Source organism: Carlito syrichta, unplaced genomic scaffold (genome assembly GCF_000164805.1).
Source record: "Carlito syrichta isolate Samal-C Ts95f unplaced genomic scaffold, Tarsius_syrichta-2.0.1 Scaffold303297, whole genome shotgun sequence".
Taxonomy (NCBI): Eukaryota; Metazoa; Chordata; class Mammalia; order Primates; family Tarsiidae; genus Carlito; species Carlito syrichta.
The window spans coordinates 14,878-33,541 of record NW_007247393.1 but is presented as its reverse complement, the minus strand read 5'-3'; the positions used below and the strand labels follow the sequence as shown (position 1 = coordinate 33,541).

Genomic DNA, 18,664 nt, shown 5'->3' with positions numbered 1-18,664 from the left:
GATTTAGCCAATTTGGTATGTGAAGTCGGTTTTTCTGCATTTGAGAATATTTCAGACTTTTTTATTTTTAAAAAATTAGCTCAATATTAGTTAAGTGGTGGGGGTAAATTCTCCACATGTTAGAAAAAGCAAATGAGTTTTTAAAGCATAGAAAATAATCTCTATGAGAAATTATTTCTAAATTATCCATGTGGAAGTTAAACTTAGCTCTTGTTAACATTTCTATAGAAACATGCATTTGATTAAGACAAATAAGCAAATAACCCTAGAAGTAGGCATAGTCATTTCTCTAGATACTCACAAATATTTTTCTCTTTTCTGAGCATCAGAGTTTTTTCTTACTTTATTCGCTTCGTTTTCTTTAACTTTATTCCCCGTGCTTCATGGAGAAGCTTTCTAGTTGAGACTTACTTGAGTCGCCGCTCACTTCTTAGCTGGGCAGCACTGCAAAGTCCTCTCTGGAGGTGGGTCCTCTGCGGCCTGTCCCCTCAGCCCTGGCCCCCCATCACTGCCCTGAGCCATGGAGAGAGGGCTCTCGCCTTGCCCAGTGTGCTCACCGAGCTCCCTTTCAGACTGGGGAGGAGGGAGGTCCATGGAGGGGGAGACGGATGAACCGGGTGACTGTGAAACCAGTGCAATTTGTAAATTTGCCATAAACTTTTAAGTGAGAGATGGAGTGGAGGGTTTCAAGGTTCACATGTTTTCGGAAATCAAAGGGAAAATGGGAGTTTTCACTTCATTTCCAAGGGCTTCGATACCAAAGATCTTTTTTTCTAAATTTTACCAACATTTTAGCAATCTATAGACTTAAAAGACATTAAAATATTCATGACAACACTGTCCCATTATATATTTACACTTAAATATACAAGCAGGCAAAACACACACACACACACACACACACACACACAAAAGCACCTATCCAATAATACTACTTAATATCACCTGGGTGTTAATTTAAGTTGGGAGCCAGCAGAATAGACACCACCCAGGAGAATGTACCTCTATCTGTCCGTGAAGAGTGAAGAAAATCTGTACTGTCATTGATCATTTTTGTTCATTATGAAAAGTTTTTGTACAGTCAGTAGAGAGAAAGCCACTTTTCATTTTATCAAACCAAAGACATACTTCCTAAATTTCCTTCTTATAAAAACTGACACATGACAAAAATACTAGTGTAACCCTCTGTATCTGTTGAACTGGTGAAAGAAGTTAGGAACAATCTGGCGAAGATGAAACATAAAATTAATTTGGGGGTTATTTTCTTTGTAGTCACATTCATGCCAGGTAGACTTTGTAAAATATCTGTAGTAAAGAGGACCTTGTTCATGTGTGCAGAACAAAATAAAGTTGAAAAGCTCCAGTAAATCAGCCTGCTTCAAAAAACCATTAAAGTGTGTCTATCCCTCCAGCTTTACAAATGTGTTAATTGTCGTGTTTCAGTCATGTAAATATGTTTCAGCATAAAGTAACCGAGATGTCCTGTGTTAGCGCCACTCCTGTCTGGGGGTGTGGGGGTAGGGCGGACGCAAGAGGACTAAATGACACACTCTAATGAAACCTGCCTTTGGGCAACACATGCTTCAGCTCTGAATGCCCAGAAATACTTTGCAGCCTTTGGAGGCTGCCTAGCAATGGGGATTTTCTAATTCTGGCTAGCTTGACAAAGTAAATACAACTATTGAACATAAGGCAGCTCCCAATAAAAAACAACAATTCCCCCTTGTAAACACCTACATTTGGCCCCATTAAAAATTCTTTCTTCATACCCAGGAACTAGCAGACCCTTAAATGTGGGGGTCTCAAAGTAGCCAGTGACTGACTGGGAGGTGCAGTGCTGCCAGGATGTTTTGCGTTGCCATTTCCACCGAGCACTCCACACCCCGGCTCAGGCTTTGTGGGGCAATGTTCTGCATGCACCGTGGGGCATTATGCAAGCAAACACATTGGCCATTATGCTCTTGGGCTCATTCGTGTACAGCCAAAAGGAATCAATCCTTGGTCATGTATATGTCAGTGCAGATGTATATGATTCTTGCCACACTTCCAAAAGGAGTGCTCATCAGAACTTGCCAGGTCTGAGAGCTGTGCGGTGGGTAGACTGACATTGGCCTGGTCCCTTATGCAATCCAGTAAGTTGTCAGATTTCAGAATCCCCTGATGCCTGCCTTCTCACACCTTAGAATTCATCGACTTCATAGCTGTATTGGTCAGACCTCTGCCAGTCCCCATGTTGGACAATGGGTCTGCCACAGGTCCAGCAGTCTCCGGGATTTAGGGTTCAGCCCTGAGTGCACACACACATTTATCTCCTAAGTAGGAGACTTCCGATTACAGTAAGGAGCAAACTTCTGTTTGAATTCTAGTAGACGGAAACAGAGCATTGCCTTCTGCTGCCTCCAGAGCAGAATCCAGATCATATGCTTTGAAGAACGGGGGCAAAACTCACTTCATTAGTAGGGGGGATTTATTTCTAAAAGGCTTTTTTTCCCCCAAGCTCAACATGCAGATCTCAAAACATTCTAATGTTCCTTAAATAGCATAGTACTCTTAAGCCCCCTGAGGGGTAGTGCCCAAAATACAGCTCGGTAAATGTTTCCTCACTTAATCTCTGGTAAAAAAAGGGACTTCTGGACAAAGCAGGCCCAGAGATCCCACCAAAATAACATCCACCCACAAAAAGGGCCCAGTTTTCTTTGCCCTCGGTGGCAGCAGCAGGCTCAGGTCTCAGGCACCTTCGGGCCTGGCCCACAGAAGCTTCATTCAGATGCGCACCCTGGCACTCATGTGCTGGCCAGCATCTGGGCTCCCAGGCCCTGTGAGCCTCTGGCTGAGCAGCAAAATGTTGCCAGGGTGTACCGCCCAGCACTATGGGGAGAGCCGGGTGGAAGGGGGTGGTCGGAGCCACGAGGAGACCAGCGGCAGCCTTGCCCCATCCACGGACCACGCAGGCCGTCATGGTCACGCCTGTGTACCTTCTCCGTCCCCTTCCTCTACCCCGGAGAATGGGCTGTGGAGTACAGGGGAGGGGCGGAACAGGGAGGTCTCATGGTGTCTTCACTCTCCGGGTTTCAGTAGCAACTGAAGTTGCAGGATTCAAGTGACTGCTTTTCCATCCCGCTCATGTTGGAGCAGTAATGGGAATAAATGTGCAGAAGAACAAAAGAGAAAAAGAAAAAGACACTGCCACTAGTGTGACTAGAAAGTAAAACCGTTTTCAGCAAAATTCTCCGGGAATAATCCAGTTTGTTCTCTGTCAACGTAGGAAACCAGGCAAGGGGAGAACACAGCAGCCCCACCTCGTGAACGTCTGAAAGCCCAGGAACACTGGGACTGAAACAGGTGGTGTTTTCCATTGCCATGGAGCCCAAAGATTCCGAGTCACATTTTAAGAGAATTCAGCTCAGCAGACCATCCCCACAGACAGTAGAAATTGTGAGAGTCCCTCCTTCACAGGCACCCACTCAGGCTCCAGCTCCACCTGGAATTGTCCTGTTGGGCAGGCACGAGAACCACCACTCGCCACCAGAGGAGACACTGCAGGCCACTTAGGCTAGGATGCTTCTTCTGAATCAGAAAGCAGGATCTAGAAGGGCCCTTGTGTGCCACCTTTTGAAAATTCTGTCTTTTATAGAATGTGTGTGTTTGTGACACCTGTTCTTTTCTGTCATTGAGAATGTCTGTGCCAGGCTTTGTAAGGATGTGGATAAGATGGTAGTCATAGAAATAAGTTTACATCACTTCCTTGCTGACCCAACTCCCAGTCACTTACTGTCCTTTCCAAACCCTGCAAGATCTGACACCTGCCTGCCAAGCCAGAATTCTCCCAACCACTCTCCTGCTCCTTGACTGCTCTGGAAAAGCTGATGTTTTTCCTGCCCTCACACATGCTTGTCTTGCCTCAGGGCTTTTCCATTGGGTTTCCTTTGCTTGGAACTTCGTTCTCTGGATCTTATAAATCTCTTCTCAAAATGTGTCTGAGCTCCCGTGAACTCTCCAGAAAGGCCTTTTCAGTCCAGTCACTGACGTGTCACCACGTTATTTCCTGAAAAGCCCCTCTCTCCACCTGACCCCATGTCCGCTCTCCCGTGTGCTGCCCACTCTCCTCCAGTGGAAGTATGTACACATTGGCCCTCTGAAGTTGTGCATCCCATGAAGCAGGGATCTGGTCTGCCTTGTCACTAGTCTCTCCAGTGCTTAGAAGAGCCCTGGCACATAGAATAGTGAAAGTGTACACTTGGCTGCCAGACTACCCACATTCCAACTCCACTCAAATACACTGGCAAGTGTAACGTCATTTCTGCTCTTTTCCGTTGTCTCCAACGTGAACAAGGGTTCCCTGTGTTCCCTAGTTGCAAGGGAAGCAGGAAAGGAAGTGGCTATTCAGAATGACCTTGCATCCAGGAGTTCTGCTACTAAAGGAAAATGGGAGAATAGGTGTTGGAGGATAATCTCAGTGTCTGCCAAAGTTCACAGCCCTCTGAACCCAAGTGTCCACACCGCCCTCTCCCCACACACACACCCCCTCTGGGGGGACACGAGGAACCCTATGGCTGGACACTGCAGACGTTCTCTGCTCTGGCTCTGGAGGACATTGGCCCAGTTCATAGTTCCAGATCCTGCTCTCTGGAAGAAATTCCCTTGTCCATCTCCGTCGTGTTCCTTTAGAAGTTGTTCCTCACCCATCAGCTGGCTGCGTGATGTCACCACTGGAGGGCACTCCCTCTGGGGACTGTAGTTGCCACACTTATTGATAGATCAGGTTTGGGGGCCAAAAATCATTGGAAAGGTTGAATACAGGATCCTGACCAGACTTGTGGTTTCTTTGGCAATGCAGTTTCCTGAAAGCTGTGGAAGTTCCCAGGCTATTTGCCTCCCTTACGTTCTGTGTGCAAATAGTCACTGCTGAGGAACGTATCTGGACATAGTTCCAGGATTTGGTTGCAGGAAACAGATACCACCTGGCTATTTTCTGTAGAAAGAAAGCTTATCACAGAAAACTGGGGGTTAGTGAAATAGCTGGAAGGGCTGGAGGACCTGACCACCACGTACTGGCCACCGTAAGCGCTGTCACAGAAGCCACGCGCTTCAGGCTGCACTCTTGGGTAGTGGGTCCCACTGCCACTGCTGCAGCTGCCTTCCGACCCCCACGAAGCAGCAAACATGCCAAGGTAGCGGCCTGGCCTCTGCTTCCATGGTGGCCTCGCAGCTGGCACGAGGCTGTCCACTAGTCACTAGAATCCCGAGGGGGGGGGGATGGTCACTCCAGAAGCACTTGCTGAGTGCAGAAGTGCACAGGAATAGGGCTTCTGCTTATCCCCACCCTCTGCTCCAGCAAGAATGTACAAATCCAGTCGAATTGGACAAACCTAGGCACACCTTCCCAGCCCCTGGCGCATCGGAAGTCAGTTGCAGGGTCCAGGTGCCATGTCCGCCACAGCTGTTGCACTCAAGACTTGAGTCTTATCTCCTGGCCTCTCTGTTCTAGCCTATGTCTCTCTTAGATCTTGTTAGTAACTACCTTGACGCTGTCTAAAATGGCAGAGCTACATGGGAAGGACCCCAGAGTCTGGCTTCTTCCTCTGAGCTGACTCCTGTTTTCTGGCCAGCCTCGGCAAAGCTGTGTGACAGAGACTCTGGATACAGACACCACTGGCAAAGACTGCCTGCCTTGGTGTGCAGTGTGGGAGCTTTGGTGTCTTCAGCCCCGTGAAGCCCCAGCGGACCAGTCTTCAGCCAGTGTAGATGGTGGCTTGGGGAGGGCCTTGCAGATGCCGGGGCTTAGCTGAGTTTGTGTTTCATTCATGAACTATCTTGCTCCAGTGGCAGGAAGTGCCAACCAGCCACTATTCTTAATTTCCCCAGCATGGTACAGATTGCCGCTGATCAGGTGTGGGGTTCTCCTCCCCGGCTCCCACAGCCGCTAAGCGCACCTGCCTTCCGTCTGGGGCACTCGGCCTCCTTACCTGTTGTTCTACCCTCAACCCACATACATCTCTCACCCACAAGGCTCAGGCGTTCCATCTTTCAGGTATCAGACTCTGTATAAACAGGCTGGGCTTTAGTACAGAGATGCAAAATACCATGACTTAGGCAATATAGAAGGTCACATATGAAAGCCAGCCGAATGACCCAGGCTCTCCCTGTGGCCAGATGGCGTTCGGAGACCCCAGACTCGCTCTGTCACCTTGTTGTCCCCTCAGCACCGAGTTCCTGGTGTATGGTCCAGGGCGGCTGCCTTCACCCTACCCTCAAGCCCACATTTCAGCAAGTACAAAGAGGGAGGCTAGATCTTTCCCTAACGGTCCAAAAGCCTGGAGCAAGAATCCACATACAGAAGCACACAGTCATTACATGCCTGGGCACCTTAGAGTTATTAAGCCAGCGTACCCTTGAATATGCTTTCTCTCCCTTCCTCCACACATGTGCCTTCCTGGAAAGCCACAATGAAACTTAAGACCAGGGTTCCACTCGGAGCGTGGAGCCCTCTGCTCCCTCTTCCCAACCCACCTCCTCGCCCACACAGAGCGCCCTGCACAGGCTGGTGGACACCCCTTCGACATAACCAAACACAGGTATCGCTTAGCTCCACCTTGGCCCCCAGGGTGTTCACAGACAACACAGTCCAGCCTCAGGGAATGGACTTGGGGAAAGAGCCTGTGCAGCCACCTGGACGAGGACTTCTGGGGTGGTAAGTGACTGAGCAAAAGTGCACATCCTCTCAGCCCATAGGGAGGGCACGGCCCAGAGAAGGGAAGCTCAGGGCCTGGGCAGGAGCCCTTCTACCGGAGTCTGGTCACGGGGGATACCCTCCTTAGGGAGTCCACCCTAAAGTCAACCATAGCACCTCTGCTCAAGACGCCAGCCTCAAGAACCCAGCCACCTAGCCTTGCCTGCTGGCAAGGGAAGCTGGAACTGTGGCCTTCATTCGGGAGGCAATGTGCCCCACTGATGTGCAGAAATAGTCTTCCTCTCTGAAAAGGAGACTAGATCCTTGAGGTAGGCTGACAATCTCTGCCACAGACACACACTTTTTCACGAATCACACTTCTGTTTAGACAAGTGAGTTCTTCACAGTCTGCTTTCAGAGAAGTGAATTTGGAGGCAAGACAATACTGTCAATTATAATTGACGGTCAAAACAATTGCACACCTGAACATTTTTCCATGGGTAGCCAATATGCAATGTTCCAGCTCTGAAATCTTTTCTGATTTTCTGATCAATCAGAAAGAACCCAGTGATTTTTTTCCAATGTAATTGTTTTTCAATTTATGACACTCAGTAAAACAATTTTAATCTTAAACGCTGAGAATGAATCGGACCTTTAAAAAACCTTCCTCTTAAGACCTGACCGTGTTTAGCAGAATTTTCCCCAGAAATCTTCATTCACTATCAGTATACACCTGCCAGTCCAGAAAGAGCAGACATCAGTCTCTGGCATGTTTTCCACTGGCCTAGTCGTAGATGGGTACACTGCAGAACTCCCCAAAACTAGCAGATGCATCTTCTTTTTTTTAGACTGTTGGAAAGTGAGAAAGCAGGATTTATTGAGAGGACCGAAAACCTCCCACAGTGGGAGGGGACCCGAAGGGTTGCCCGCAGATGCGTCTTCCACCCTGCAAAATTTTAACCAAATGTAGAATAATGACAATATAATATTACATTGTAATCATTAATTAGGGAGTAATATAAATGTAACAATGTAGAAATATAGTGATTGTATGATAGCCTGTAGCACTGACTTCTTTGCAAGTTGTACCAACACTCTGAAATCTCTTGCAGAAACAGCACTGGCAATGAGTCCCTCAGGTCTGCTTCCCCTGTGTCCACTCTGTCCTCCTCTCTGTGACCCTGAAGGAAGCCAGTCTTTCCACAAAGGAAGGGGCCAGGTCTACTGATCCTTAGCACAAGAGCCACTTGGAACATGTAGCTTTTGCCCCCACCCTCTGGACTGGGGAGGGGTCATCAGGTGTGCATTTCCCATGAGCTGTGGTTCACATGCTGAGTGGGTGCTGCCGGGTGACCACTATTTGGCAATGGCCGAGCTCAAACCTATGGATGCGACTTGTCTCCCAACACCCGTCTGCTTCTTCCCCTGTGGTCATAGCTGTGTTCAACATGTTTGTACAGGTGTGGCCATGTGCATACAGCCTCCAAGTCCTGCATTCTCGGCCCTTTTCTTCCCCCAAGCTGAGAGCCAGCTGGAACACCAGCCTTGAAATGAGCCGTGGAACCCCTCATTGAGAAAGGCAGCACCGTCCTCCCAGCTCAGAACAGCCTGCTTCTGGGCTTGTGTGGAGAAGCCGGGCATTTCTTCTGCGATAGCTCTTAGCCCAACTCATTCCCCACTACTTGGGGCAGCCCCTGCACAGACTGGGGCCACAGACATCTGCAGTCTTTGCTGAGGCCTTCGCCCGGCGGAAGTTGGTGGCGCGTCTTTCGCCCCTCCCTGCGATGTAAAGAGGGAAGATGCTTTCAAAACTCAAGTAGAAAAGCTTTAACGTCTGACATGTCTTTTATTAGTTATTTTGCCAGCAGTGAGGATATGTACAAAAGATTGATTTTAGAAAGAGGGTGGACCCTGGATCTCCACCTTGACACAGCTGTGCAGCCCTACACTGGCCCAGCCACAGACATCCAACGGCCCTGCCTGCCAGTGTGCAAAGAGGGTCAGGTGATCCATGTCATGCCTGCAGCTCACAACACACTCGGCATTTCACTTCATCCTGACAGCAGCTTGTGAGAAGAGATGTATTCCTGTGGTAGAGGGGGACACTGATGCTTAGACAAGGGAACTGGCTTGTCTGAGGGGAGGAACCAAGGCAGGGGGTCAAACTGTCACTCACTGCCTCCGTGTCCAGTGCTGACAAATCCTGGCTGCTTTGGTTAAGGGCCCAATGTAGAACCTATATGTACTGGGATGCTTAGAAGTTCTCATTTAAATTGGCTATGTTGTAAAGAAAAATGAAAATATCTGTTAGAAGTATTCTGAAATATTAATGCCTGTTTATGTGATGCTGAGCAATACAAACTGACTTTTCTGGAAATGTCAGAGACTTTAAAAAGAATGAAAATAGGTCAGGCGCGGTGGCTCATGCCTGTAATCCCAGCACTTTGGGAGGCAGAGACAAGAGGATTGCCCAAGCTCAGGGGTTCGAGACCAGCCTGAGCAACTTGGCATGACCTCATCTCTACCGTAAATCAAAAATTAGCCATGCATGGTGGTGCATGCCTGTGGTTCCAGCTACTTGGAAGGCTGAGGTGGAAGGATCACCTAAACCCAGCAGGTCAAGGCTGCAGTGGCTGTGAGCATGCCACTGCACTCTAGCCTGGGTGACAGAGCGAGACTCCAACTCAAAAAAAAAAAAAGAAGAATGAAAACAAATCTCTACTCATCTGCTAAGGGTTAAAATGTACTACATCAATTGTTTTCAGAAAACAAACAGAACCTGGTTGGTTTGGTCTTGGCAAAATAAGAAAACTGTACATTGAACTTATTTTGGTGAGTGTTCACCTGCAGTTGGTCTCAACTCCAGGTGTCATCTGGATTAATTACTTCGCCCCTCTGCCTGGGAGCTGCAAGCGCTGAGCACAGGCCTGGCAGGCAGGAGGAAAGGAATCAGGAAGAGAATCCAGTCCTGTGTGTCTACGTGCTCGGCTTAGTTGCAGACTCAGAAGGAACACAACGTAGTTGGTGGCCAAAACCAAGCAAGGAGACAAGTGGGGGCGAGGGAAGAGAATGCGCAGTCCCGGTCGCCTCAGTACCCCTAGAGCCTCAGAGCAGAACTCTCTGCCAACACGGGGCTGTGACCTTGGCCTTCCTGTGGGCCTAAGGGTTTTTGGTAGGCGTCCCCTTGATCTGCCAGAGTATTCTGCTGGTCTTACTGTGGGCCTCCTTGGAGCACTGGGGAAGGAGCCATGGGCCTGTGGGATGACTGCAGGTTGCCCGGGCCTGTACGGGAAGCTGGGGAGTTACAAAGCCTTCCCAGATCCCTTTGCTGATAAGAAATCCATGTTTTACACAAGGCATTCATGGAAAAATAGGCACCAGCCAGGTGCCATCTCCTGCGTTACAGTCTCTCCCTGCCTGAGTCTGAGAAAGGAAGATCGGGTCGATGACATCCCAGCTCAAGATGGAAGGTGCAGTTTGGGTCTTTGCCCTTGCCTCAGACACCCAGGTGTAACGAGGAGGATGGATGCCTTGACCCGGCTTACAAGGTTGGGAATAATATGGTCTTATTTATAGTCTGAGTTTTGCTTAAACCATTACTCAGTGAAGCTTCAGCGTCTCCAAGCTCACACAGCCTCCAGCCTCACAGCTCTAGTCTGAAGGAGGTCACCACGCCACACAGAGGACCTTGAAGCACATATTTTCAGAAGACAGATCTGGGGTAGAGCTGCATCTGAGCGTGGACATGTCAAGTGTGTAAATGCTTTGGAAGCCTCAGAGGAAAACTTCCTGCCTCACCTGACGAGGCTGGAGCCTGACCCCTCGCTCTTCCTCTTGCTTCGCATTGCGCTGTCATGGTGTGTGGGGGAGGCGCCAAGAGAAAGCAGGCTGAGCCCTTGCCTGAGAATGCAGAGGGAGTCGGCTCGCTCAAGTCATCGTCTGCAAAGGCAGGCAGAGTCATACACACACATGGACTTCCCAGAACCCTCCTTGGGCTTTTGTACTACCAGCGTACAGAGTGGCACCTGGTTAAAAAGCAGTTAATCATGTTGCCCCTGATTTCTGTGCTCAGAAGTCTCTCACCAATGATATTTGACTATACTTCAAAGCCATTCAACCTGAAAGCTTTCCAAGCATGTCACATGTCACATTTAACTACTTTTGCTATGAAGGGCTGTCCGCCAACTGGCTCACATTCCCTGCCTAGAAAAGCGGAGAAGAGAAACAGCCAGTCCACAAGCAGCTAGGTGCGCTCTGAAATAAACACAGGATGCTGGTTGCAAATGAACAACACAAGTCTCCCCATGCAGCTTCTCAGACCCTTCAGTCACACACATCTTGTCCTCTTCAAGACACATGGTCCCCTGTGAAGCACATCTCAGACCACGTGTTAGAATCTGACCCAGCTCAGATCTCACACCCGGGAAGCCTGCTGTGTGCTCCCACCATGACTTCTGCTGTCTGCCTTTCTCATGTGCATGACTTGGGGTGTTCACTGTGAGGGTTACCTGTGTGTGCGTGTCACCTTTGAGTTACTGGATTATAAAGAAACGAGGAGTGTGATGTCTCCTTGCATGACACCTTGCTTCGAGAAGATTCAAGGTATCTGTTGATACCGGTTGATTTCCAAAAGAGTTTAATTACCATATGACATCATCTGTGAGGTTCCAACCAAAAGCACATGCCTACACACACACACACACATACACACACACCCCTTAATGGTAATGTTCTCAAAGTTTCAGATAACCTTTAGGTCAGGCAGGCAGCCCGTCTTCCTTTGCTCATCAGCTCATGAAGATCTTAAACATTAAAACTCAGACCTCTGACTGGCACTCTCCCTCCTGCTCCCCCATGGATGCCGAAAGAGTTGGCCTGCAGAGATGTTTGCACCCTCAGGCTCTCCAGACGTGCCTGCCTCGGGTCCTGAGCTTACTGAGTCTCTGGTGCTTTTATTTCTGCCTGAGATCCTTTCTGAAACAAACAAGAACATAAAGAAATGAAAGAATTGTCTAAAGCAAAGAAACAAATATGTCTGTATGCTGGCTTTTTTATCACTCAAGAAGGAGACATTTAATTAATAAGTGACAGACAGGCTGAGTGCTCAGGGTACTAAGGAGTTTTGTGTGGATGCTGCTATGCAAATATTATGGCTTTTCTTGACTTTCTTGACCTTTCTGACATCTTTGTTGATTGTGCATCTGTGTAACAGTGTCCTTTGTGTGTGTGTGAGTTGGAGTCTCATTCTGTCACCCAGGTTGGAGTGCAATGGCATGCTCAAGGCCATCGCAGCCTCGACCTGCTGGGCTCAGGCGATCCTTTACCCACAGCCTTCCAGGTAGCTTGAACTATAGCACGTGCCACCACGCCCAACTAATTTTTTGATTTATTGTAGAGACGAGGTTTTGCCAAGTTGCCCAGGCTGGTCTTGAACCCCTGGACTCAAGCTACTCTCGCCTCTACTTCCCAAAGTGCTGGGATTACAGACATGAACAATTGTACCCAGCTGTGTCTTTCATCCTAGATATATATCCTAGTTATATCTAGATCCTAGATATATCCTTAGTTCTTTGTTACTGTGTGTTTTTTGTTTGTTTGTTTTGAGACTGGATCTCACTCTACTGCCCAAGCTGGAGTGCAGTGGCCTGATCTTGGCTAACCAAAGCCTCAACCTCCTGGGCTCAGGAGATCCTTCTGCCTCAGCCTCCCTGGTAGCTAGGATTACCTGCACATGCCACCATACCCAGCTAATTTTTTTTTTTTTTTTTTTGAGAGATGAAATCTCATTATGGTGTCTAGATTGGTCTCAAACTCATGGGCTCAAGCAGTCTTCCCACCACAGCCTCCCAAAGTGTTGGGCTTATGGGCATGAGCTAGGGCTTATGGGCATGAGCTACCGCGCGTGGCTATTATATTTGTATTTTAAAAAATAAGTACAGACAAACTGAAATCAAGAAAGAATGTTTTTAAAAATTACTTTAAATGCTTTAAAATATTTTGATCCTCTGCACACAGCTTGTGTTTATGTGACAGTAAACAAGCATTTATTCCACAAAGAAATTAACTGGAACATATGCTTGCGGACCCCAGTATTTTGACAAAAAAAAAAAAAATGGTTCTCCCCTTTTCCATCTTAGTTTTTCATGTTGAAGGGAGTCTTCCAAGTGAGGGGTTCCGGGGAGGTGGTCTCCAGGACAGTGGAAAGCTCTGGAAGGCTCTGCTGCCTGCGATGAAGGGAACATGTCCTGCCTCACCCCAGGGTCCTGGGCTTGGGCCTCACCTACATTCCTTTCAGCTTGGACTTTTGTGAAACGAACTCTGGGAGCTAGGAGCACTGATTATTAGAGGCACCGCCAATATCCTTTCAAAACAGAAAGTCTATGTGAAATAGGAATATGTCTTCCTACTTATGGTAACAGCTATAGTTCGGTCAGTTACTGGGTTGGCTTAAATCAGCCTGAATCTACAGAAAAGCAGTTGGGAGCGGGTGGTGTCCACAGCCACACTGCACCTTTGAGAATATGACCCAGCCTTATGCAGGGGCACACACTTGCCAGACCTCTAGCAGGTGCTATGGCTGACTTGCCTGAACACGGAAAATACTGACCCCCGATTGGTATCTTTGTTTTGTTTTTTTTTGAGTCAGAGTGTCACTCTGTCACCCAGGCTGGAGTGCAATGGCATGCTTACAACCACCGCAACCTTGACCTGCTGGGCTCAGGCGATCCTTCTGCCTCAGCCTTCCAAGTAGCTGGAACCACAGGTGCGCGCCACCACACCTAATTTTTTGATTTGTGGTAGAGACGAGGTCTCGCCAAGTTGCCCAGGCTGATCTCCAACCCCTGGGCTTAAGCAGTTCTCTCTCCTCAGCCTCCCAAAGTGTTGGGATGACAGACAAGAGCCACCATACCCAGGCGGTATCCTTTTTTATGATGTCGGTGTTTCTATGAAAGTTTTAAGTTCCTAGAGAAAGTGAGGCCTTGAGATGAAATCATGAGATCAACTAATAGACACCCAGAAATAGGCCTTTGTGGGAACGCGTTATCACTGAAAAACCACATTTGATTTTAAAAATTGCATTTTGGAACCCCGGGGTAGGGGGGACACCTTGCCATTAGTGCTGTTTTTCCATTGTGCTTTTATTTGTGCTCATCCATGTGTTCATCTCTCCCTAAATAAGAAAAAATCGTCACGCGTTTCAGTTTGGACACTGCCGTGTTCCGCCCAACTCCTGTGCTGTTTCTGCAATGGCTGCAGTTTGTAAAATTCCAGGAGGAGCAGGAGGTGTCTTGGGCTTGAGTCTGAGCAAATGTTTTAGCAGGAATTTTATATGCAAGACTAAATGCTGATCAACAGAGCATAATATTGTATTCTGAAGCATGCTAGTGAAAGCAACATTAATTTTTCCCTTCCTTTTTTCCTCCTCCTGCACTCCTTCGCCATAGCGGCTGCATTTGCCTCCAGACTTGTCAGACACAGTGAGCCGCGCGAGCAAACAGGACCTGGCAGCATCCGCCAGGCGGCTGGGCCCAGGCTGCGGCTCGATGGCCGGAGGCGAGAAGCACCTGGACTTCTAGGGATTCCTCCGCGGTCGCTGCACGCAGAACTCTGTGACACTCTAATTATGATTGCTAATAGCTTATGTAAATATTTTTCTTAACGATTTGACCCTCCAATCCTGGAGGACCAGTCAGGACTGCAAAATGAGGCCACCGTTCTTCATCCTCTTAGCCAACTTTTTATACAGAAATAGTACAGCAGAAATACTTTTATTTAAGAAATGTGCTTTATGCTACATGTAGAGAAAATAATTTTGCTTTTAAATAAACTCAAAAAAATGTCAAAATCTCAAGATGCCTTCCAGTGGTCATGAGTATACACGTTCCAAGTCACCTGCCGTCATGGTGAAGTGCATGTTACAGCAGATAAGTATATAAAACATTATGAAATTCAAGATTGCACATGAAAACACATTTTCCTGTATTTCAGGAGCAGTCATTTGCCACAAAACTGTGAAGGTGTTTTTTTAATGAAAATGGATTTGCCCATAGATAAAATAGATTTGCATTTATGTATCCTGTTATTAAATTGATGGAGACAAAAATAACATTTTGGAATTTAGACTCCATTCAAGATAATTAGACTGCCGTAGTAGTTAATAAGTATCAAAGCGTCTGAGTGCTAGAAACAGAGAAAAAAGGAACTGATGGTCTTCAGTTTAGCAATCCTAAACATTGAAGTCAGCACTGTGAAATTATGTCAACAAACATAATTCAGGATTGAAATTCAAGCTGACAGCTACGTTAATACTAGGATACCAGGGGAAAAACATATATTGAAGCTTGGTGAGAGATTTTTACAGAACATAGGTCTGAGACCAGGTGGAAAAATTTCCATTGCATCACGTAAACCCTGTGGTGATTACCAACAATACTTGGGTGTGCAAACTTCTAACCAGATATACACATCTTTTGGGATGTGTGGCATATTAAACAGTTTTCATATTAAACACTAGGTTTTCAAATCAGAGCTCCATAATCTCAAAGCTTGTAACAGATCAAAAGTGAAAGTTAAAAAGTAACTTGCATATTTCAGTAAAGAGTCTCCATTTTTTAAAAGATTCACTTTCTCCTTGGGAGAAAGTGAATTTCCAAAATACATTTTCAAGTATATTGGAATATTTTGAGGCAGTTATAACTAGCATTTTTAAGCAGCTTGCTTTTAATATACCACAAATTATACTTTATTTGTTCTTGACAACATTGTAGAAAACAAAGACTAGGTTTTTAAAACTGTCTAACCAATATGATGAATGTCAGTCACTTAAAAAAAAGCCCACTGTAGCATAAACACATACTGTATACAGCTTTTATTCAGAATTAGAATAATTGAATCAATGACAGTGATTTGCCAGGATGTCAAATCTCTCCATCACATCCTGTCACTACCAGTTTATTTTTTGTGATCAAAATCAAAAAGACAACTGTTTTGTCACCCGCTATTTCATTAGTACTAAAAACTAGGTTTCTTCTATTTTTTTTAGAATGTCTGGTTTATTTTTTTTACTTCTTTTAATTCTAAAGACACAAATTCTTTCCCATTTTCTTTTCAAAATAAAGTTTCAGAATTGATCTGTCAGTTAAAATTAAAGGGCTTTTATATTAAGCAAAGGTGCTTTTAAAATTTAAAGCAACTTCAAAAAATCAATTTAGTCCATAGATAATAAATAATGTGCGGATACTCCACGGAGGCTTTGCTGTGTCCTTTGGAAGTGTTATGAACATTCCGAATAAATTCAAATGAATATTCTAGTAGAGCTATTCTTTTAATAATGCTAACCTTTTTCTTACCATGTTCATTTATACAGACACACGGCAGAACAATTACATAGCATTTGATTCCGAAAAGATGTGAGGTCATCAGATATGTAAATTGCGTGTCAAAATACTTAATAGCTCATTGATTTACTTGCCTGGCTACAAAGTCTGTAAAATTAATGGCCAATTACTAGTGAATATGTGCTTTGCAAATAGATAAATCCTATAAAAATTGAATGTGCATAGCTGAACGCTTGTTCTCAGTATAAAAGAAACTTTTCAAAGTATGCCAAGGTGCCCTTTGGATGGTAGGAGCACCTGGGCTTTCCAGAATTCAGGTCCGGGCCTTGGTCTTCCGGCTCACTGGGCAGGCTCTGGAAAAATAAGCGTCCGGACAGGGAGGGGCGTTTTCATCTTTCTCTGATAAAAGCCCCCTCTAAAAATGTGCTTCCTTCCTTCAGGAAACACTGATATTTCTTATGCTCATAACTTCCTACTTTAAAAATACTGGCCTTCAGTAATGCCACTGTAGGTATCGGCAGCACTTTGCTACCTTATGAGATATGCACTCTATTCACAGATGTGTTTAAGTTATCGGCTTGACTCAAAGATGTAAACACCCAAGGACAACGCAGAGTCTTGACCTGCTGTCTGTGAACGTTTCCAGCGTGTGAACGTCAGCGCCCTGCGTGGTGTTCGCGTCTTCCACCGCACTGGCCTCTCTTCAACGCGAGGTAAACGTTTTGACGCCCGCAGCTGCTCAAGGGCCGGCACCCAAGACCTGATGGTCCTCTTGGCCACTGGGCGGTGTCCACTTCCTCCTCCTGTCTCCCACGTCTCTTTCATCTCCATCTGCAGGATCTTCAGACACGAACACGAGACAACATCAAACTGCTCCAGAGGGAAGTGACACTCCACCATCCACTCCCCGTCTGTCTTTTAATCTTAACAAACCAGACGCACACATACGCATACAAAGGGGGAGGGGGCCTCTTCACTTGTTTAAGACCATTATTAATGTCATGTCTGAGACAGCACGTCAGTGCGTGCCAGGCTAGTCCCCATCAGTGCATCGAAAGTAGGCAGTACTAACCCTAAGTACTTACACTTGGAACTTTAAAATGGAGCTACTAAGTCATTCAGGACCAAGGGGCAGAAACCAGATGAGGTCTATTCTTGAGAAAAGAGAAGATGTAATTGGCCTCAGTGAGCCAGACAGAGAAGAAAAGCCTTTTTAAAACCTTATTAACTTGAAGGCCCGGAGCATAAAGAAATGAGAAGAATATAGACAGGATCCTAAGAAAACAAACATCCACAGAACAAAGCTGAATCTCAGAATGATACTGTATAAAGGAATCTTAGGAAACCTCATTATGATAAAAGATAGGAATAAATGATTTTCATGAGGCAGATCAAGAAGCCAGTTGCTTGCCATTTAAGAGGAGACATGGCTTTGGGGAAAAGAATATTCTGGAAATTCATTGCAGTAGAAAGACTTTTTCCCTTAGAGTAATGTGGGTGTTGATTACCCAAACATTCCACTCTAATTCACCTGGTTCTCCCAAGTCAGTCAAATTTGGAGAAAAGTGTGAGGCTTCCACTCCTGCGATCCTATCAAGGGCCTCCTAAGTGGTCCATGGTGGAAGGTGGCGGCAGAACGCCTGCAGGGTCCCAGTGCTGAACAGATCAATGCACCTATCGCTCAATCCGTCGGCCGAACACGTGCCGCCGCCCGGCACTGCTGCCCCCACGCCTGCCGTGCTGGCCCAAGAGCATGCGGAGCCATGCTCAGAAGGACAGCTCGTGTCCCTGGGGTGTGGGCAGAAGGCGAGGCAGCCGTCCCCAGCCTGCCAGACCAGAGGGCGTCCGCAGCCGAGCAGCCGTGTCTTCAGACTCCACAGCGCTGAGCCACTCTGCCCTGGCAGTCGTGACCCTAGAGGACAAGTGTACGTGCCCAAGTGCACACAGGCCCTGGCTCCTGCACCACCCCCTCCCACTTCAGCTCTTGCACCTTGCGTGCCACACCCAGGTCCCCAAAGTCTCAGTTGTCTGCACAGCCAAGCCATGGGCCAGGACGGGCAGCCTGACCCCAGCCCAAAGCAGAGCAGGCTGGAAACAGCCCCCTGTTGCCAGGAAGGGGCGAGCCAGCCCACAGGTGCAGCTCACAGGCCCACAGAGCTCGACCCCAGCAGCGCCCAGCACATGTCCCTCAGGAACACAGGCTGAAGAATGTCAGGAGGTAGAAATGTCTGCATGAGCATGCATGCCCACAGTGCATACATGTGCACGATCCCCTACAGAAGTGTGTCACCGTCAGGCAAACACTGAATCCAGCTACATGCACATGCACAAAAACCACAGTCAGCCTTGGAAGGCATCTCTAAGGTGCAGCAAGTCTGGTGAGATACGGTTATTAAAACTTTGTATGCCAGGCCAAGGAGGCCCAATGATCTGTTCGGAGTAATCCCTTAACAGGAAAACAGTAGCTGTGGCGCTAGAAGGTTATGGTAAATCCTCCAATTAATTCCTATATTCCTGATCATTTGCCTTTGGGGCTTTAAAAAAAAAAAAAAAACCAAAGCAGAATACAATTCCATGGAAATGTGTTTGTCCCCAGAGCTTTCTGCATGTTCGGACATTTCACCTAGACTGCAAGAGCCCCCCCCCCGCCTTTGGA

General features: G+C 47.0%; 1 protein-coding gene across 1 annotated transcript in view; it reads left to right on the top strand.

Moving 5' to 3' along the window:
• The window catches only part of ELP4 (elongator acetyltransferase complex subunit 4), a 235,566-nt gene extending 221,044 nt beyond the window's left edge, over positions 1 to 14,522 (top strand). Inside the window, exon 10 of the mRNA XM_008058326.1 lies at positions 14,116 to 14,522. Within this exon, the coding sequence (XP_008056517.1) occupies positions 14,116 to 14,247 (132 nt within the window). The 3' untranslated portion in view covers positions 14,248 to 14,522. The remainder of the gene's footprint in view (positions 1 to 14,115) is intronic.
• Positions 14,523 to 18,664: the final 4,142 nt, after the last annotated feature.